Source organism: Podarcis tiliguerta (genome assembly GCF_965153285.1).
Source record: "Podarcis tiliguerta genome assembly, chromosome: 9".
Classification (NCBI taxonomy): Eukaryota; Metazoa; Chordata; class Lepidosauria; order Squamata; family Lacertidae; genus Podarcis; species Podarcis tiliguerta.
The window spans coordinates 15,859,751-15,882,639 of record NC_139542.1 but is presented as its reverse complement, the minus strand read 5'-3'; the positions used below and the strand labels follow the sequence as shown (position 1 = coordinate 15,882,639).

At 45.1% G+C, this 22,889-nt stretch overlaps 1 protein-coding gene across 2 annotated transcripts in view; it reads left to right on the top strand.

Moving 5' to 3' along the window:
* Positions 1 to 22,889, top strand: part of FAM13A (family with sequence similarity 13 member A) — a 135,149-nt gene that overhangs the window by 32,431 nt on the left and 79,829 nt on the right. For both annotated transcript variants that reach the window (XM_083398272.1, XM_083398271.1), the window contains one exon: positions 13,454 to 13,623. In XM_083398272.1, coding sequence (XP_083254398.1) covers positions 13,454 to 13,623 — 170 coding nt within the window. The remainder of the gene's footprint in view (positions 1 to 13,453; positions 13,624 to 22,889) is intronic.

Here is a 22,889-nt window from a genome sequence, read left to right as displayed (position 1 = left end):
AATTGACAGGAGATATTTAGCCATTCCCCTGCCATATATCAATGTTTGTTTTGGATATTGGTTCAGTTTTGACACTGGTGCCTTATCACCCCACCCACTGCAGTGCACCCGGAGCTCAAGTACTCGCAAGTCATGTACTCATAGAGTTGTATTTATGCTATCTTTGGTGCCTGTTCCCGGGGGCACTTGATACCTCGACACACGAATGTATAAGGGCGGGCCTGCTGAAAGGGGGATCTGCTACATATAGATCCTTGGACCTGGTGAACTTGCATATTAAAGCAAGCTATGCTTTTACTGTCCCAGACTGAAGAGAACGTCTGCCTCTAATGTTTGTATTGACGGCTCAAGAGCTGATCCGGGAAAGTGAGCCAGCCTTGAAATATTGTTGATGCTCCCTTTGCAGACTGGGGATTGACAGGTTCACCGTGTGCTTGTAGCAGTGATGTTTTAACCATTTGTTAAATTGGCCAGCAGCCCAGTTTGCACCTGCAGGAGAACCACGATGGCTGTGCCGTCTCGCTTCTCATTGGGTATATTGTCTGGTTCTTTCCTTCATTCCACATCAGTGTTCAATGCCTTTTCTTATGCATCTTGGCGTGATTTTGCGTAAGAACATAATGTAAAAAGAGCCCTGCTGGATCAGGCCAAAGGCCCACCTAATCTAGCATCCTGTTCTCACAGACACCAACTGGATGGCTATGGGAAGCCTGAAAGCAAGACACGAGCGTGGCAACACTCTTCCCCACGTGTGATTCTCAGCCACTGGTATAAAGTGGTACCTTGATTCACAAACTTAATCCATTCCAGAAGTGTGTTCCAAAACCAAAGCGTTCTAAAACCAAGGCGTGCTTTCCCATAGAAAGTAATGCAAAATGGATTAATCCATTCCAGACTTTTGAAAACAACCCCTAAAATAGCAATTTTATTATCTAACAAGACCATTGATCCATAAAAAGAAAGCAATAATCAATGTACTGTACTATAAAATAAATAAGACAGTATTGTAGATGATAAAAATAAAAATTACATTTTTTCCCCTTACCTGCACTGAGGATAGTTATTGTTTCAATGGGAGGCTTTTATCCATTTCCGCAGTCACTCACTCAATCAATCAGTAGCTGAACTGGGTTCCACACAGTCGCAAAAATAAATTAAGCCCAAAAGCCTCAAAAACAAAAGCGCCAAATACAGTGGTACCTTGGTTCTCAAACTTATTTTGTTCCGAAATGTTTGAAAACCAAGACACAGCTTCTGATTGGTGCAGGTGCCCCAGAAACAATAGCCGACAACCGCATTGGACGTTTGGCTTCCGAAAAACGTTCGAAAACTGGAACACTTCCAGGTTTTCTGGAGTTTGAGAACCAAGGCGTTGAGTACGAAGGTGTTTGAGAACCAGGGTACCACTGTATTGCCTCTGGCAGGGGAAGTAGGAAGAAGGCAACATGACTAATAGGTGTTGACAGCCTTGTCCTCCACAAATCAGTCCGTAATTCCCTTTTTAAGCCAGCGACTAATTGCCCATCACACCATCATGTGATGGCGATTCTCATAGTGTGAAAAAGTACATTCTATTGCATGTCTTGAACCTCCCAACATTCATTGGATGGCCCCCTCCACTTTTTATGAAGATTACCCGCTCTGGGATCCCACAGCTAATTCTTCCCTGGTCTCCTTGCTGGCCAAAATAGGACTAATTTAGCCATCTAGCCCTGGTGATCATCTAATGTTTATTGGATGGTTTTTTCCACTAAATTGATTTTTGAATTCTGAATTTATGGTTATTCATGTTTTGTACTGTATTTTATGCTGTATTTGTTGCATCAATCAAGTGTTTTAAATTTGTTGTTAGCCTCCTTGAGCCCGGTTTTCTGAACCGGGAAGAAACTATTATTATTATTATTATTATTATTATTATTATTATTATTATTATTATGCCTCGCTAGGATAAGTAACGTGGTGCCCTCCAGATTTTGTTGGACTCCATCTTCCATCTTCCCTGGCCTGCAGGTCCAATGATCTAGGATGTTGGGAGTTGAAGTCCAACAATATCTGGAGGGCACCACTTAGGCTGCCCCTGGTTTTACGTATAAACCAAGTTTACGTTTCGTTTTGTAATCTGACCAAAAATCCTGGAAGGTTGACCTCCTTGACCAAGTTCATTCAGCAACACCCATTTCTCTACACAAGCTACGTGCCAGTTTAATTCTATGGATTAATGCCATTCTCAGGAAACCGTTTTTAGAAGGCTGGAAGGAGTGACAAAGTCCCATTTCTCCACTTGTATATTCCAGTCATCTGAGTTGAGCAAGAGACTTAACATTTCCCAGTACATGAAACCTGAGTCAACTCGGGTCTGATTGTCAGATATAGAAACAATCCGCTGGTTATTCATCACTTCTCCCATCCTTGTGTGTAACTCTGGAACTCGAGCAGCTTTTATTGTGCCGTATAGAAGAACCCGGCGAAATGTGGGAATGCACAGAGACTTACCATGCGCAAAGGAGGTCCCAGAGTGGAAAGGAACCAGAGCCCTCTGCTGAGACCTCGCTAAGAAGAATAGTTGTGAATAGGAGAAGATTGGCAAAAGTTAGTAGAAGCCTCAGGCTTTTCCACCCTTCCACCAGACCTTTCAGGAAAAGGTTTTTTTCATATATCCCGTTTCCTTGGAAACATCAGGACCAGTGGCTTCTTTTATATATTTTTTAAAAATGTGGGGAGATAAATCTGCCCTTTGTACATACTTCACTTCAGTTGTTTCAGCAAATTTAAGTGTATTTTATACTCCCAAGAGCAGAGTAAAATTCACTGTTTAGTTCCGGTTTTTTTTTTGTAGAAGGCAGATGACCCCTGTCTCAAAGTGCTTTTTGGACCTTTTGGCAGCCTCGTGTAATGAAAGGAACTGTCATTGAAGAAAAATGGCTAAATTGACCCATCTTTATGCTACCCACCTCGTGCCCAGTAGCAGCTCTAGGATTTAGCAGGAAGTTGGCAAGATGGGGTGGGGAGCACAATAAAACATTGCATTCACCTGGAAGAGGTGCACCATAAATTTAATGTACATGACTTCACCCAAAGAATCCTGGGAAACTGGTTTATTAAGGGTGCTGGGAATTTGTAGATCTGTGAGATCTACAAATCTTTGGGGAACGCAATGTGCTTTAAATGTTTGACATGTATGCAGTCGAAGAGGTGTGACTCTGGCTTTCTTGCATGCAACATCCCATTTGGGGATTGTGGTCTTATAAGGGCAGTTAGCCCTTTGTTCATTTGCAACCCTGGTGCATAGCCAGGCTTTCTGCCTTAGAGATTTCACAGCATTGGCAAAAAACAGCTCGCCACACCCAATACATACACACAAACACACACCAGCTAGCCATTCTTTAGTTTATCTAAATAGTCCGTTTCCTCTTTCAGTGAGAATGTTTACTTCTTTCTTTGGGCAATCTGTAGAAGGCAATTCGCCCATTTGATTGAGTCGTGCTGAAGGAAGTGAAGGGAGACTGTCAGTGGTAGAAAAGGTTTTCTGTTGTTTGCTTAGCTGCTCACATGGGCAGAACTGTGAAGAGGATTTTTAGCAGGGCAAAAGGTAGTTGACCTTTCCCCCCAGATCTTGGCCTTGACCTTGAACCTTCCAGCTTCCTCTCTTTGACTCTTTTTGGAGGCAATGCGGAAGCTTTTGGTGGAACACTGAAAATACCCCACAAGGCACTTAGAGCATTTGATTGGAAGCCTCAAAAAGCCTCGGTCCCTTTGGGGGTGAAAGGAAGGCCAATTGCCTTTCCCCTACGGAACTCTACTGTGAAAGTTCATTGTGACAACAGACTCATTGCATGTCTAAGAACAACAAATGCACACCGAGTTGTGTTTTAGTTTATGATGCAACGTGAGCATATGTCAATTCTACTTGCCATAATGCCATAACACAGTATAAAAATAAATGTTTAGTGGACTTACGTGCCAAGTTTTGATGCACTGCATGAACTGTAAGGAGTTTGTCCTCATTGACCATTCTTAGAGCTGTTAAAAACATCACACTAGAGTTCAATCGTTTCTTTGATGGATGAGTTGAAACGCATTTTGATCAACCCAATATGCTACCTGTAATTTAATTAGGCAGCGGATCTTTGAAAGGAGTACAACTTCAGATGGAAAGCACCAAAAATTGGCATTGTATCTTATGTAAGACCGAACAAGAAATGTCTCTTCTAAGGGGGTCTCCAGATTGTCACTGCTTTGTGCTTGCCAGAACGTTAGGTTTGCAGAATTAAAGTGGACCAAATTGGACTTTTTATGGCTTGGGAAGTGAAGGGGAAATGCATTGCAAAGTGTGGGATGAATAAACGGAAAGATGTATAAACATCTTTCAAGGATGGATGCTCATTATCATATGACCAACCTGTAAACTATCCCAAGCAAACGCTCAGTAAAGACGGGATATAATCTAGCCTCAGCATAAGCTTTGTGCAAGCAAATAAGCACTCTATTCTGCCTTGGTCAGACCACACCTGGACTACTGTGTCCAGTTCTGGGTGCCACAGTTTTAGAAGGATGTGAACATGAGCAGAGGAAAACGAACAAGATGATCCGGGGTCTGGAAACCAAGCCTTATGAGGAACGGTTGAAGGAGCTGGGAACGTTTAGCCTTGAAAAAAGGACACACAGAGGAGAGATATGATAGCCATCTTCAAATATCTCAAGGGCCGTTACGTGGAAGAGGAAACAAGCTTGTTTTCTGCTGCTCCAGAGAGTAGGACTCAAACCAGTGACTTCAAGTTACAAACAAGGAGATTCTGACTACACATCAGGAAGAACTTTTTGACAGTCAGAGCTTTTCAACAGTGGAAGAGTCTCCCTCAGGAGGTTGTAGACTCTCTTTCCTTGGAGGTTTTTAAGCAGAGGTTGGATGGCCATCGGTCATGGATGCTTTAGTTGAGATTCATGCATTGCAGGGGCTTGGACTTTCCAACGCTATGATTCTATGATGACTACTCAATAAATGCTCTGGGAGGTTGAGGAACCTCTGGCCCTCCATTGTTAGCAGACTGCAGTTTCCATTCTTCCCATTGAGTGTGGCCAATAGTCAGTGATGAGTAGTAGTCTAGAGAAGAAGAGGAGGAGGAGGAGTTTGGATTTGATATCCCACTTTATCACTATCCTACGGAATCTCAAAGCAGCCAACATTCTCCTTTCCCTTCCACAACAAACACTCTGTGAGGTGAGTGGGGCTGAGAGACTTCAGAGAAGTGTGACTGGCCCAAGGTCACCCAGCAGCTGCATGTGGAGGAGCGGAGACGCGAACTCAGTTCACCAGATTACGACACTACCACTCTTAACCACTACACCACACTGGCTCACCAAGTTCCCTACACAAAGCTAGGATCAGGGGGAAACCAAACCTTAGTGTCAGTTAATGGTTATCTGTAGTGAGTAAAACTGCAAGCCTGGGTCTGTGGATTACAGTCAACCAAACACGGCTTGGCTCTGGGTGTTAAGGCAACAGCAGGAATTGGAAACAGCTGAGCTGCCACAATTTTCTAACTGCACCAGCATGCTTGATCACTTATACTAAGCCTAATTTGGCTTAGTGTTGGCCAATGAACTGACCGAGATTTATTTAACTGGCACACAGTCCTAGTTAAGTCATTTCTTGGATATGAGAATTCTCCTATTACAGGCATTTCCCTTCTTTTTAGGGTACTTTCAAAAGGGCAGCCTCATTTGGATGCGCTTGTGCGAAAGTGCGCACACATGCCTGTGGGAGAGATTGTGACCTTGGGCACGAGTAAATCACGCTCATCAAGTTTCCCCTTTATACTTGCTCTTGCTGTCTTGGAAGTAGCTCATCATCGAGCTATTTAGCTGAAATGACCCAGGGAAGAAGAAAACATTTCCATTAACCTAGAGAAGGGCCATGATGGATAAGCAACCAAAGACCTATATATTTTTAATCAGGGTTACCATTGCTAACTGTTAAAGATTGCTTGTTTGAAATAGATTGCCTGGCAATAATATTTAGGAACACAAACCCCACCTGTCCCAGAATTGTTCATGTGTGAACGTTCGATGACCTACTGAGATTGATGTAGGGGTGTGTGCTTGCGTGCACGCGCACACACACACACACACACACACTTCTGTAAGCTTCATTGCCTGTAATAAAAAAACCCTTTGGTTATCACCTTCTACAGTGCTTCTTTTTGTTTAGGCTAGAGTCAATGTTAATAAAGGAAATGGACTCTGCCAATCTCCAGCTTTTCTGATGAGTCTTTCATAATTTTTCCCAGCACAGCAAGAGATACATGGAAGTTCAGGGTTGCTGCTGATATTGTGCAACAGTGAATGGGACTGAGAGGGGCAGTGGAATCTCAAATCCACTCCAAGAACAGTTTAGTTATCATACCAGTATAAATTATGCCTCATTTGTACAATGTTATGCTGTGCTCGAGGGGCAAGCATCACAGGAAATCTTAACCTGCCTGCTCTCTGGCACCCAAGATTTCAACATGAATTGCCCACACTGCTTCAAGTTTAAATTCACAACCATAAAGGCTGGGATCTTGCCAATATTTTAATTTTTTGAAGCAAAATGTGAAAAGTAAAGCCATAAATCTTAGAATGTCAAATTATATTCCTATACCTGAACCCGTGTGCCCTGTGCTCTAACCAGACCCCAGACCTGCTTGGCTTCATCAAGGCTTGTGCATCACGTGTCTTCAGTACATAGTCCTGGTGTGTGCACATGTGTGCCTTGGGTGTGCACAGTGGCTGCACCAAAACACATTGAAAAGCACTGCTCTCAAAGCTGCTCCGTCACATTGAGATTTTTCCTTTGTACTCTTCTCTTTGGACATTGTAAGAATCGGCACTTTAACAGCATGGAACCCCTTTTGCTCTCCCAGGAGGGCTCTTAGAAATGCTGTAAGGTAAAACCAGCTTAGAAACGGCAAGGGTTTTTGCCAAGTAACAAAACCCTGACTAATCGTTGCCGTTTTGGAAACCAGCAGGGAGTAGGAGTGGACAGGGTGAGAGCGACAGATTCACAGAAGTGAAATGGGCTGTCAGTCTGGACTCCCGCGCAACACACACAAAAGTATTTGACTACCAAAGTCCTATGCAAACATGAATCTGCCATTATCAATAATGGAGCAAATCGCATAAAGGTTACTGTCAAATAGTGTCTGCGTAATGCCGCCTTTTATGTTCTCAGATGAGTCCTGTATACTTTCAAGCTTTTATTACAATGTATAAAGGGGAGGCGTTTTAATATGCTGGCTACAGTTGTGTGACTGTTTTGTTTCCAAATACTTTAATAGCATACTGTCAAAATATATGGCTTTCTCCTTTCATCTCAGCTCTGCAGAAAAGAAAGCAATTATTTAATCTCTTTAATTCTTTGAACTTCATCTTCCTCATGATTCCCCTTATTTTGTAACAATTCCCGTTCTTTGCTTAAGCTCGGATTGCAGTCATTCCAATGACGTTATTCGTTGATTTTTCCTGGTTGGAGAGACGAGGGCGGTGAGGGAGGGAGACTTGGCAAAAGGTGGTTCAATGAGTTACACCAGTAGTTTTGAGCTTGGCTTTCCCCTGTATGCAAAGACAGACTGGTGGATTGAGCGGATGAGGCCAATAGTGGGTCCAATGGTCAAGAAGGTGATTACTTCACATGCTGTAGAGGGAAATGAGGGGCAGATGGGGCTCATCAAGCTGGGAAGGGAGCCCTTTTGGAGAATGAAAACTCGGATCCTAAACCTCCATTGCCTTGCCAGATATCTTTAGGAGAAGTAAAGTTGTTGTTGTTTAGTCGTGTCCGGCTCTTCGTGACCCCCTGGACCAGAGTATGCCAGGCACTCCTATCTTCCACTCCCTCCCACAGTTTGGTCAAACTCATGCTGGTAGCTTTGAGAACACTGTTCAACCATCTCGTCCTCTGTCATCCCCTTCTCCTTGTACCCTCAATCTTTCCCAACATCAGGGTCTTTTCCAAGGAGTCTTCTCTTTTCTTGAGGTGGCCAAAGTATTGGGGCCTCAGCTTCACGATCTGTCCTTCCAGGGAGCACTCAGGGCTGATTTCCTTAAGAATGGAGTGGTTTGATCTTCTTGCAGTCCATGGGACTCTCAAGAATCTCTTCCAGCACCATAATTCAAAAGCATCAATTATTCGGCGATCATCCTTCTTTATGGTCCAGCTCTCACTTCCATACATTGCTACTGGGGAAACCATAGCTTTAACTATACGGACCTTTGTTGGCAAGGTGATGTCTCTGCTTTTTAAGATGCTGTCTAAAGGCTAAGGAGTAAATCTGGAGTAGAGTCCCTAAGGCATTTGGGTGGCACCTTCCAGCAGCCAAGCTGGTGCCAAAGGTATTGCTCTGCTTTCATTTGGACTACATCAGCATAGCCAAGAAGGGGGTCCTGTCATCTGGGCAGCCCAAGACCTCCATACACACTGCCTGTTGAGAATGTGTAGGAAATGGAAGACCCATGATAACCCTGGCGGAGGTATACCATCATGAGAATTAAGCCAGAATTAAGCCAGAAGCAGTGATAGATTTCAAGGCAGGTCAGTTGGGTAGGTTAAGAGGAACCTGTGAACTTGCAGATGATGCTGGACTCCCATTCATCTGAGTCAATGGCCAATAATCAAGGATGATGGGAGTTGTAGTTCAACAACATCTGTTCCCTGTCCCTGGACTACTTCATGGGTTGGAAAACTTTTCCAGCCGGAGGGCCACATTTCCTTCTAGGTGATCTGCCTGGGGCCGCATCCCACCAGCAGTGAGTGATATCAGAAACAAAAGTGGGCAGAGCACCAAATATTAAATTTACCCGGCTACAGTAGGCTTGTTTCTACACAGACTCATGTTTTTATCCTACATCCAGGCAAGGATTATATTATCAGAGTTGAAGGACACAGTCTAGTCAGGGATAAACGCTCAAGGACAGTGCAAAGCAGGGGTGGGAAGGGGTGTGGGCTGTGGAGAGTTTGGAGGGCCAGATGGAGAGACTGCATCTCTCACCCTCATCCACCCCAGCCTGAGGTTTCTCATCCCTGATCTTCTGGGCTTCTTCCAGATTTCAGAAAGTCATGGAAGGCCTTCTCGAAAGAGGTACGCATCAACCTTTGTTACATTCCCCCTCCCCAAGAACAGGTGTGGATATTTCTCTTTTGCCACGCATTTTAATTTGTGTGAAGCATTGATCCGCTGCATGTTTTTACCTGTGGCCCCATATAATTTCCTTTTATTGTATATGTTAGTGTTTTATGCTGTTTACCCAGGAATCTGTTGGGCATGGGGCGAAATGCAAATATTTAAAATAAATACACCAACGAGAAATATTTGCATATCTTGTGGCACTGGGCTGGTTCTGAAGAAGGGTGGCAGACTGAAAAAGATCGCCATGGTTGAGTGCTGTGCCCTGCCCCCAACTTTCTAATTTCCAGTCATTTCGCTTCAATGAAGGGAAGCAGAAGTCAATGGTGTTTATGTGAGCTGTCTTCTGCCCTCGAAAGACCTGTTCACTCCTGCATGATTTATCGTGCACTGCGTAACAATGCCAACAACGTAAACTAGGCACCCAAATTCTTTCATTACGCTGTAATTCTGTGTTGTGGCTGTTAGGTTTCAGAATACCATAAATGGAGAAGGACAAGCTTCTCGGTGAAGCATTCTGGCCCATTTGGGTGGACATACATGGACTTCAGAAAAGTCCTGTTTTGTTAGGACACTGGCATTAGTTTGGTGAGTAAAGTAAACTCCAACTGGACTTTTTACCCATATTTATACCCAAGAAACATACTGCTGAGAACAAGTAAGAGAAAGAACCATCACTTCACCTCTGTTACTAACTCTTAGGCAAATTCTGTGGCTGTTGGCATACATTTTGGTGAAGGAGCATTAGAATTAGATGCCGACTTCAATCTTTAAAGCCCCAAACACATTTTCCCACTTATGCTGATGGTGATCTTTGTAGTCGGCTGATAACTTCCTTTATCTTGACAGTATCTCCAAGTGGCCCACTTTTCCGCCTGGTTCCGGAAGTTTCTCCTGCCTGTTTTCAGAAGCATCTTGCTCCATTTATTCGGCCTTCTGCTGCTTCCTTTCAAGTTCCTGTGCAGCCCTTTCACTGATGGACAACAGTGGAATAATGTTCCATTATCTAGGATGGACCACTTTCTCTCTCTCTCTCTCTCTCTATATATATATATATATTCAGTGAACTTGCACAGCCTCCAATGTCTTTTGGCTCCTACTTGTGTTTGCAGAGCTCTTGTGAAAGCAGGCGAGACAGTGAGAATTTCCTGGAGGCCACCCAGCGACTGGGGCAGTAACGGGTGTGGCGGGTTTGGGTCTCATATATCTTAGCTGCTGCCCAAAATATCTCCTTGGAGGCCTGCTTAATGGGTAAGGGATTACTTAGGTTCAATTCGTTGAATATCCCTGTTCTTCCCAAAACGGTCTATAAATTAACACCTTGGCTGGAGTGATGCCTAAAAGCTTGGGGGAACTTCATAATGCAGCATTGGATGATAAACCCTGGATCGTTTAAAACGTCAGCTGTGCCAAAGGGGTAAAAATTGGAGAGGCAGAGCTTTTAACTCACTTGGCACCATCGCAATGAGTTTTATGTAGCGTGGGATTGCCATCTTGGTAGACTGGCAGATGTAGGAAAGGACTACAGCTCAGCAGTAGAGCATTTGCATGAAGAAAAGTCCCGGGTTCAACCGCTTTGCATGGTTTGAAACAGCCTCGCCACTCTCTTCAAAGGAGCCGAGAGCAGTGGCAAAACATATGCCTGCGATACCCAGAGCAGGCATGCTCCCGAGGGTGCCCTCCCAAGCGCGGGATAGCTGCTCAGGTGCCCGGAGCAGTGCGCACGCCCTGCAGCCGGGGGCAGAGCGAGCCACCCATGGCGGACATTTGGCACGCCACACGCCCATGACTCCCAAGCCTCCCCCAAGCTGTCAAAACAAGGGGCGAAGGGGGAATGGCGTCAGCAAAGCGGCACAGCTCCCCCCTTACCCTGAAGGCTCGGGGTAGGCTTGGGAGTCATGACCAGACAGTGCGACAAATGTCACCCCCTCAGTGAGGGCACCCAGGATGGTCCACCTCCACCACCTCTCTGTGGCGATCACACAGGGTCCCCGGACGTTTAACGGTCTATTGATCCTGTGCCACCACTGGGCTTGCTTCCCTGCTTCCACCAACCAGTTACTCTCTGGTAAAACACTGAGTCCAGTCAGTTGTTAAAAGTGAACCAAAAAAACCAAGTTTATTTTACAAGCATTAAGAAGTTTATGGTTTCTCAGATAATATTCCTGTCAGTATCTTAACTTTAGCTTCTTTACTGGCCTATACCTTCCTAATACCTTCTGACTGATTATCTCAACTGTTTGACTGATTCCTCTTAACAAATTCTCTCACACCAGACTAGCCCAACCGACAGACTTATCTTCCCTCTCTCCTAACTCCAGACTGTCTTCTCAACAACTCTTAACTCCTCCAAAAAACCCTCTGCGCTTAAACCTTATACACAGTTAACTCCGCCCCTTGGGTTCCCATTGGTTAGTCATTTTACAATTAGTTAACCCTTTCCTTATGAACCCAGTATGATGTCACACACCTAGGAGGGCAAATGCCGCCACCCCCTTCCTATGCCCCTGGCTGAGAGCCTGCTTGAAAGGACACATGGCGAAGCTGCAGAGGGGATTTTGACAGCTGGGCTTACCCCGCCCACCTTTCAGTCATGCAACATCATTATGGCAGTATTGACAGATTGGTGCTCCCACCCACCTGTCAAATTCAGCCTGCAATTCGGATCCTGATAAGGATTTGGCAAGTGGATCCTGAGCTAGAACAGGGGTCAGCAAACTTTTTCAGCAGGGGGCCGCTCCATTGTTCCTCAGACCTTGTGGTGGGGCCAGACTGTATTTTGAAGGGGGGGAAATGAGCGAATTCCTATGCCCCACAAATAACCCAGAGATGCATTTTAAATTGAAGGACACATTCTACTCATGTAAAAACACCAGGCAGGCCCCACAAATAACCCAGAGATGCATTTTAAATAAAAGGACATGTTCTACTCATGTAAAAACACGCTGATTCCTGGACTGTCCATGGGCCGAATTTAGAAGGCGATTGGGCCAGATCCGGCCCCCGGGCCTTAGTTTGCCTACCCATGAGCTAGATGAACCAAGGATCTGAAAGCTTGGTGAATGGATGGAATAAAGTTGTGTGTTTGTGTCTCTGTGGCCTTCTCTGCTGGATAGATAGGTCTTGATAAAGATCTCATCTCTAAAGGGTCACCCAGGGAGCAGTTCAAGCTGGGACAGCCACTCGACTTACATAAACCTTTATGGAGGCAGAGGGGGTAACTTGAGCAGGCATTGCTCTATGAAGAAGCAACAGCAGCTTAGAGAAATCTCTCACTTTGCTGTTAGCATCTGCCAAGAGAGCCGATTACTTTGCCCCCATGACAGTGGGAAAGTGACGGCCCCTCCAGACGTTCTGTTTTTTATTGGGTATTTGTGATGGCTTGTGTTCATGATGTTCTCGGGGTGGTTAAACGCAGTCCTGCTTTGAACACCGTTTGTGCCTGCAAACGTTTTGGGGTGCTCATACTTGGGGGGGGGGTTGCCATGGGTGCGTGTCCCGTAATTTCCCTGTGCCAACTTCTATGATCCTCACATGTCCTGCATATTTGTTTTATTGCTGGTGAAGCTGTTCTAACACTTCCTCTTGCGTAACGGTAGGTGTTACATAAGCAGAAGAAGGAGATGTAAACATACGAGTTACATAAAGATAATGGCCTAAATGTGCAAATTAAATAAGAGAGTCACATACATCAAATGGTTTTGATGGTTTTACTTGTTACGGTGGCATAAATATAGCTGAGTTGCCGTTATTAAGCTATTCAGTGCCCCTGCCGACATAATGTACATAATTGCTTAAACCACTAATTGTATGGCATTATTTCTGCCTTGGCAGTCTGAGCTCTGTGTAGCTTATGAGCTACACAATCATTATCGTATTTTTTAAAAACCAACTCATGATTTGGGTAAGATCATTGTGAGGCAGTAATAGAAAGGGAACACACAAAAAGCCTTAATTGCGCCTGCTGTGACATGGTTCTTGTGTACATTCCCAGCTTTATTTTATTTTTTTACACTTTGCTTCGATGTGCTGTGAGGTTCCTGTTGGACTCCCATCACTACAGATTTGTGCTTGCATCTTTTTTAACCATTGCCTTACAGCAGGAGGTTGGGTTTTTCATCCATTGGGTACGGAGGGTGGAAATGCTGACTCACTATTTGCTGTGAATTCATGGCACTGTATCATTTTATTTTATTTTTTAAAAAACCAACCCCAGCCTGCCTGCTGCAAATAAGCTGGGAAGATTTCTCTGCCCCTTACCCATGTTTTTCCCCCCTTTTACTTTGTTTCTCTAGGTTGCAAAGTGCAAACAAGAAGGATCTTCTCCAGCATGCCTGGTGCCGCAGCCAAGACTGTCAGATGGAATTCCCTGCGTTAGGGTCCATTTAACGGACAGTTTGCGCTCGGAGGAGATGGATTTAGCTGACGAAATCTCCTTTATAAGCAGTGCTGCATTCTTCACCAGGTTAGTGTTCCTTTTTTCTCCTACATATACAATGTGTAGCTTGCGAATTCACCATTTCAGACCATTGGTGTGCTTGCTGGTTGCACAAAGCAGATTTACAGCATTGCAGCAGAGCCTGTGAACGCTGGGGAAATTTTTAAGCGTTGAGCAGCTAGCTTCGTCCGCATTAAATCAGGCCTCTGCTGTGTATTATCCTATTGAAAAAAGGATGCTGTGCTTACATGCATGCCTAAAACTCTGGAATGCTAATGGGAGCCTGGGAGAAAGATGCCTTAAAGATGACTGAAGATGGCTGTCATCAAAGTTAATAGGTTTGGTAGGAGAGTGAGATGCACTCTAAAGCCATTTCTGCGACTAATTAGATTTAAGTGTGTGTGTTTTTAAAATAAAAGGCAGCCCTTTTCAGGCTTCTGTTTGCAAAGAAGCAAGACTAGCTTAAAAGAATGCTTCTGTTTCTTAGACGTCATTCTCACGAAACAAAACTGGGTTGGAGCTCACTTGTTATCCGGATATGTTACGGTACTTTTAACGCTAGCTTGAAAATGTTGCTGTTTTCTAGCCACCGCTGGCCAGCCTTGGATTCAGTAGTGCAAACAATGCTCTGTGCCTCTGTTGGAAGCGGCATCCTCTGTCCACCAAGAGGGGCAGTACCATAGAGCCCTATCCCGATAGCCCTATAAAACCCACAATGCAAAGTGCCCTGCCCTTCTCTGAAGGGATGGGTGTGTGAAGAGTTGGTAGATGCAAGAAGCTAAAGAGACACGCAAAGTCTAAATCAGAATGCTGTTCGGGAAGAGACCCTGGCCTGACCTGGAAGCATTTATAGCTAGGCTGAATCAAGGAGAACCAATGGGTTGCTTGGGGTTGGAGGCAGAAGAGAATAGAATTGCCCTTTTCTCCCACTGCTTGGTAGCCTTGAGGGGCTTGCATGAGGAGCACCAGCCCTAAGGGCTAGTTGGTTCCTGGTTAATAATACTAATACTAATAATACTACTACTACTAATAATAATTTATTATTTATACCCCGCCCATCTGGCTGGGTTTCCCCAGCCACTCTGGACGGCTTCCAACAAAACACTAAAATACAATAACCTATTAAACATTAAAAGCTTCCCTAAACAGGGCTGCCTTCAGATGGCTTCTAAAAGTTTGATAGTTATTTTTCTCTTTGACATCTGATGGGAGGGCGTTCCACAGGGCGGGTGCCACTACCGAGAAGGCCCTTTGCCTGGTTCCCTGTAACTTGGCTTTTTGCAGCGAGGGAACCGCCAGAAGGCCCTCAGCGTTGGACCTCAGTGTCCGGGCAGAACGATGGAGGTGGAGACGCTCCTTCAGCTATACTGGACCGAAGCCGTTAGGGCTTTAAAGGTCAGCACCAACACTTTGAATTGTGCTTGGAAATGTACTGGGAGCCAGTATAGGTCTTTCAAGACCAGTGTTATATGGTCTCAGCGGCCACTCCCAGTCACCAGTCTAGCTGCCGCATTCTGGATTAGTTGTAGTTTCTGGGTCACCTTCAAAGGTAGCCCCACGTAGAGCGCATTGCAGTAGTCCAAGCGAGAGATAACTAGAGCATGCACCACTCTGGTGAGAAAGTCCATGGGCAGATAGGGTCTCAGCCTACGTACCAGATGGAGCTGATAAATAGCTGCCCTGGACACAGAATTGACCTGTGCCCCCATGGACAGCTGTGAGTTCAAATCCTAGCAGTCCCTGATGCCATCACAGTAATTCACCCATAGAGCTGGCTTGTCCATTAGGTACAACAGGAGTGGGGAACCTCAGGCCTGAAGGCCAAATGGCCACAGGCACCTTCTCCAGGCCACGCCTTCTCCCTAGCCCAACCTTATGCCCTCCTTGAATGTCACTACATGGGGCCTTGATCTCCAGTAATTGTGTGGAAAAGTTAGCCTACTCTACAAAGGTAAAATGTGCACCCATTGCATTGTCCTCTTTTGCCTCTAAGCATGTTGCCCCAGAAGGTTGGTCAGAGGGGAATGCAGCCCACAGTTGTTGTTGTTGTTTTGTTTTAGAAAAGTTTTTTCCGCCCCTGAGGTAGAATGAGATGGGCGCTGGGGCAGAACAGCAGGCTGCTGGAGGTGTGACCCCACCAGTACTCTTTATAATAGAGTTTTAAAGTCATGGCGTCCCCCAAAGAATCATGGGAAACGTAGTTTGTTAAGGGTGTTGAGAGTTGTTAAGAGACCCCCTATTCCCCTCACAGAACTACAGTTCCCAGAGTTCCCTTGGAAGAGAGAATTATTGTTAAATCATTCTTGTATATGTCTGGTGTGAATATGGCCTCAAGCAGGCAACTTCTTCATTTGTGTTTGGGGATAACACAGAGATGCAATTCAGGAATCGTGGGACAGGAATAAGTAGGAATCTGTTTTTAAGCTGCCCCCTCACCCGGTTCAAAGTGGCTGTCACCTTGAAATAAATATATCGCAATGGTCCCTCCTCCTCAGCTTTATGGGAATCCCTTTCAGAAGATCTCAAAGCCGTGCAAGAATCCCCTATAGCAATTCCAGGAGCAGTTTCCTTGACTTCTCAGTTTTGTTTTGCTTTGAGCTGTTTGCTTTGAGCAATTTTGTTTTGCTTTGAACATACTATTTTTCTTATTCTTATTTTTTAAAAGATATTGCCCTGTGAGGAAAACTTGACTAGGCCAGAAGCTACTCCCGTTGCTTATTTGACTTCTGTGAGGCTAGAGGGGAAAGTCTGGAAACAGGGGAATGGATGTGTTGAATGTCTAAAGTGTCAGCCCTTTGTACTATCCAGATCAAGCCACCTGTGGTGACATTGCTTCCGCCTTCCACCCTCGTTCTGTGCTGCGATGCACCAGGGCAAAGCATTGTAGAGAACCCAAGACTGTTGGCAGGCTTCAGCACCATGAATTGCAAACTCCCAGTGGACAGCTCCCTTCCCCTGCCCGCTCCATGTTCTTTAATACCAGCCTCTGCACCAGTCTTCCTCCAAGTAAGAGTTTTTCCTGTGTAGTTGGCTGGGTTTTTTGTTTTTTACTAAGAAAGGGTTTATTTATGAATTTGCTGAGAAATGCAGAGCCTTGCTATCTCAGAGGTCCTTGGCATTCCCCTTGGTCTGTTTTCCTATCCATCCCTCCGCTAACCATCAACTCTTCTGCCCTCATTCCTGATGCTTGTTTTGTTTATTGTCTCTTGGCTAGACTAGGCCCTTTTCCCCCAGGTGAAGCTGAGGTGAAGGCACCTTGTGTGTGCATTAGGAGAGGAATGTGGGCACCTTCCAGTTTTTTACTTGTCCGTGGCTGTCATGGGACTCTGAGGTGCCATTGGCAAACATATATATTTACTTATTTGGAGTAATCCATTTTCTTGTTTCGCCCAAGCATGAGGAATCTGCAGCTTGAGGACCTAATATGCTCCATGGGGGAGCCTGGAGGGAGAGAAGGAAGGTGAGGGTGGGGAAAGCTGCTGGGAAACTGGGTAAAGTTGATGGCATGAAGAAAGGAGCAAGAGAAGCCCTTGACAAGGAAAGGAAGGGCCATGGTTCAGTGGTAGAGCATCTGTTTTGCGTGCAGAAGATCCCAGGTTCAGTCCCCAGTATCTCCAGATTAGCTGGGAGAACTCACTGCCAAAAGAGCTTCTGCCAGTAGGGCATGTCATTTTAGGGAGTGAAACTTAATGTTTGCAAATATCATCCATGAGGAGTCTTAAAAATATGTCTTGGGGTGTGGGGAATTCTTGTTTTTGTAACTGATAAGTCTACGTTTGAGGAAGAAGCATGCGAACTACGTTCAGAAAACTAAAGAATTGTAATTTTCTCTCTGAAAATGTCAGGCAATGCTAAAATAATAATAATAATAATAATAATAATAATAATAATAATAATAATAATATATTATATAACTGCAAGTACTTGGCAATTGTTTTGATGATTTCTGTGCAATTTTATGCCCATTTTGCTTCCCCAGCAAAGCTAAATCATATCAATTTAGCCAAAATATATTTTGAATTCTCAACGTCATTTTTAGCACCCATCATTTTGGGAATTTGAAAGCTGAAAAATTCAACGCGCTCTATTCTTCCCACCAGTGTAGACAGTACTGAGGTAGATGGACCAATGGCCTGATTCTGGGTATGGCACATCCCTGTGTCCCCATGCAAATGGCCATAATGTCTGTGTTCTGCCTCCACTGTCATGGGCATTATTCCTCCGGATACTAGTTGCTGGCAACTGCAAGGAGGGAGAGTGCTGCTGCGCTCAGTTCCTGTTTCAGGCTTCCCCCAGGCAACTGCTTGGCTGCTGTGAGACAGAGATGCTGGACTAGATGGGACCTTTTCCCCTTAAGTGATCAATTCAGAGCTGTAGCAGGACTGATCTGTTGATCGCTGGACAGGTGGCAAAGTATAGGGAGAGAGGGGAGACGCATCCTGTTCACTTTGGGCTGCTCTAGCCTCTCCTATTGCAGGTGCGTTGCTGATATTATCCCCAAGCAAATGCAAGCCTCTGCAGTGGGCAGGAAGGATTCCCCAACTGCTGGTTTAGCCTTTGCACAACATCAAGAAAAAATACGAAAATGGAAAGTGGCATACCAGCAAATACTAGCTTCAGAAGATGGTTTTTCCTCAGGATCACAATGGAGGCCTCCTCTCATCCTGCTAATCATCAGTCCTCCACCACACCAAATCCTTTACTCACATGCATCTCCTTTGCAAGATTTCTTTATAAAATCAAAAGCCCAGCTTTTGGGCTGCTGTTGTTTGTTTCACTGCTATTAGCAGGTATATTGTGCATTCTTTATAAGACAAAGACAAAGACTCAGTTGTCGCTCTCTGTACTTTTCTGCACTTAGTTTCCCTCTGACCTCACTGCTTACAATCCGCCACACACACACCCAAACCATGGATATGCATACCTGTAACAATTCAGATATCTGATGAAATGGACTGTTGGTTCATGAAAGCTTATGCCAGGGTGGTCCAACACATGGCCCGAGAGCCTCATGTGGCCCTCAAGGCCTTTTTGGCAGCCCTCTGGGTTAAACCACTGAGCCTAGGGCTTGCTGATCAGAAGGTCGGCAGTTCGAATCCCTGCAACAGGGTGAGCTCCGGATGCTCGGTCCCTGCTCCTGCCAAGCTAGCAGTTCGAAAGCACGCAGTGCAAGTAGATAAATAGGTACCGCTCCAGCGGGAAGGTAAACTGCATTTCCATGCGCTGCTCTGGTTTTCCAGAAGCTGCTTAGTCATGCTGGCCACATGACCCAGAAGCTGTACGCCGGCTCCCTCGGCCAATAAAGCGAGATGAGCGTGCAACCCCAGAGTCATCCGTGACTGGACCTAATGGTCAGGGGTCGCTTTACCTTTACAGCAACAATTGCTGTACATCAGCCCTCATGCTGCCTTCCCAAAGACAGGTAAGCGAGGTGCTGGGCATTGTGAAGGAGGCATAAGGGCTCTGATAGGGTCCTTCTTCCCAAAGTGTAGTTAGCTCTTTGGGAAGGAGAAGGAAGGAATCAAAGTACTCTTGAAGCCCATCTGGTATGAAAAGTTGGACCGCACTGGCTTATGCCATCATAAAATTGTTAGTCTCTAAAGTGCCACAACACTCTTAGAAACTAGCTCCCAGTGGTTGATGAGAATGTGGGGGTTATTTTATACAGGTATTGTTTGTGGTTTTGCATGAACCCCTCAACGTTAAAGTGCATTTATGTTTATGCTTTCAAATACGTTGCAAGTCACTTGGAGACGTCTGTAACAAGTGATGAACAAGTCCAATTAATAATAATCCAACCTCAGAGCGGTTGTGTAGCGTTTGCAGTTCCACTGGAACAGAGTTAAGTGGTAAAGGGTGAGAAAGCAAGCAGGCTCTTATGTTCTTTCGGTGTATTCTGCCAGAGATTTTGCGATTGCAGTATACGCTGCCATGGGTATTTGCCAGGGGAAGTACACTGTGTCACCTTGCAGGTATGCTTGGATGTTTCCAGAGTGAAGCTTTGCTTTTATGCCAATGCTGTACTTCTCAGCCTCGCTTATATGGCTTCCTGTTCCAATGGTAAAAGGTTTATTGGGTTCGCAGTCCTCTAGCAATGTCATAAACATGGTGGAGATGTGCGTGTGTGGGTGTATCTTAATTCCTAGGGATACTGCAACACGCAAACAGTCCTGTCCTTTTCACAGGACAGGGCAATAGGTGCAGGGTTTGAAAACCAGATATATAAACTAATTACCAAATGACACTGTAAACCTAGGCTGCAGTTACCACAGTGGAATGTCTAGACCCCCCTTTTTTTTTGTTTTTGCAGTGGGGCTTCTTCTTTGTAGCCCCAGTGCGAGAGCCAGTGTGGTGTAGTGGTTAAGAGCGGTAGTCTCGTAATCTGGGGAACCGGGTTCGCGTCTCCGCTCCTCCACATGCAGCTGCTGGGTGACCTTGGGCCAGTCACACTTCTTTGAAGTCTCTCAGCCCCACTCACCTCACAGAGTGTTCGTTGTGGGGGAGGAAGGGAAAGGAGATTGTTAGCCGCTTTGAGACTCCTTAAAGGGAGTGAAAGGCGGGATATCAAATCCAAACTCTTCTTCTTCTTGTATTATTATTATTATTATTATTATTATTATTATTTTTCATTTCTATACCGTTTTATGTTTTAAAAAACCTCAAAGCAGTTTACAGCACACTAAAACATCAATTAAAACAATCCTGAATAAAACAAAGTTTCGAGGAAAATATTTCCCTTCTCTAAAAGACATTTTGCTTTCTCCTTCTTTAATTACCTACTTAATTTGCCCCCGTAGCAGAAGCATGCAAGGAAACCAGTGTGGTGTAGTGATTACGGTTTCTGCCTAGGACCTGGGTGACCTTGGGCCAGTCACAACCTCTTAACCCACCTTGCAGGGTCATTGTAGGGATTACCTGAGGAGGGTTGTGAACCATGTACTCCTTGGAGAAACAGGTGGGATAGCAATGCAATAAATGAACTCTACTTAAGAAAGCTGGAGGGGGCGGCCAGATGAAGATGTCAGTCATCAGCCTGGCACCCAGAGATCTCTGTGTGGTCGCAGTTGGGCCTGAGCCAGTGGCAAAACGCACCTAGCGCCTGGGGGATTTCTAACACAGCATAGGGCACGGCAGTAGGGGCATAATCAGAAGTACAGTGGTACCTCGGGTTACATACACTTCAGGTTACATACGCTTCAGGTTACAGACTCCGCTAACCCAGAAATAGTGCTTCAGGTTAAGAAATTTGCTCCAGGATAAGAACAGAAATTGGGCTCCCGTGGCGCGGCAGCAGCAGGAGGCCCCATTCGCTAAAGTGGTGCTTCAGGTTAAGAACAGTTTCAGGTTAAGTACGGACCTCCGGAACGAATTGAGTACTTAACCCGAGGTACCACTGTAGTGGCAGCCATCAGCCATAGGTAAAATGCAATGCTGTTTCTACAGAACAGTCTTGCTCCCATAGACTGTGCCCTTATTTTGTAGTTAGCAAATTTCGGATCATCTGAACCTTTTTGTATGTTTTGTGGACTCTGTTTTGCACTATAGGGGGGGGGGACTTGGGGGGGCGGGAAATAACACTACCAGCTGTGTCTCTCCAGTACTGCAGCAGTCAGACATCCAGAGGAGAAAAACAGCAACCTCAGAGCCTATATCACAAGAGCCTTTGTTGCCTGTTCCCTCGAAGAATGTATTTCTCAAAGTTTGGTTATGCAACACCCTTCGCAGTGCCAACATCCCACAATGGGATACAGAATGGAGCTGATTGCATAGGAGGGTGGAGACAAATGTGCTTTTAAAAAACGAAGTGAGTCAGCTTGGAAAAACTAACACAACAAGGGCCTAAAGCATAGGGAGAGACGGCGAGAGAAGCTATCTCCTCAATTAGATTGGTTTGGGTCACATGATGGTTCCTTATTAACTGGCAGCTTCTCAAGGGAAGCTACTTCAGGGAACCTGAAGCCCTCCAGATCCGGTTGGACCACAACTCCCATCATCTCTGACTATTGACTATGCTGGCTGGGGCTGACAGGAGATGGAGCCCCCAAACTTTATGGAGGGCCACAGAGTGATGGTTGATGGCGGCAAGCTCTTCTTTTGGCCTCGATGGACTTTGCTTGGGAGCAGCTCCCGAGTGGAAACAATCCCTGCCGGTCTTGGATTTGCAAATTTAAAAGGCACCGAATCCAAGTCAACAATCAGGAGAACATTGGAAGGCTACTGATCGTTCTTGGGCATCATCGACTAACTCACACTGGACGTCATATGTGTTTATTTGAATGCAGGCTTACCAAGGTCGTTGGGCAGACACCTGTTTTTATGAATGCCTTGCATAAGAACACAGGATCTTGCATGCTGGATCAGACCAAGGGACCCTGTTCCCACAGAAACCTGTAAGCCGGACCTGAGCACAATGGCCCACCTGTGATTCTTGGCAACTGTGGAGGTAGAACCTAGTCGTCATGGCTAGTAGCCACAGAATGTCTTGGCCTCCATGATTTGCCCTGTCCTCTTTGAAAGCTATCCAAGCTGCTTCCTGTGTCAGGGAGTTCCATAGTTTGAACTATGCACTTTGTGAAGAAATGCTTCCTTTTACCTGCCCTGAATCTTCCAACATTCAGCTTTCTTGGTATTACAAGAGAGGGAGAATAACTCTTCTTTTCTCCGTCTGCTTTCTCCACAATCATACTTGTCTTTTCTCTAAATTTTCCTCAAATGCCGCAACCTTTTCTCTTAGGGGAGTTGCTCCAGACTTTTGATCATTTTGGACCATTTCCAGCTCTGTGCAGAGAACTGTTTCTCCGACTCCCTTCATGCAAAAGTTAGTTCAGGCACTAGGAACTGCTCCGTATCTTCCGTCGTGAAGACAGATTAAAGGATTCTGCTTCTCTGCAAGCTCCTTTTTGTCCTTTAACACACCTTTGACTCCCTTGTCATTCAAGGGTTCAATCCCCACCCTAGACTTGTCTCTTAAGGAAAGTGGTCGAATCATTTTATGTGCCCTTTTCTTATTCTGCTGCACAGTAGCCTTTATTACATTGGAAAGCTATAACTTTTATCTGTGGGCACACCATAACTTTATATAAAGGCACAATCAGACTCATTGTTTTGTTTCCTGTCACTTTCGTTATAATTTCTGGATAACAGGTTTGATTCCCACCCTGCGACAACACACACCATGCTTTCTATTCTTCATCTCTCTCTTCCCTGTGGAGTCACAACCAGTTTGTTTTTAAAATATATATATATATCTTTATTAATTTAAAATAAATACATTTATGAGAAAACAGACATAC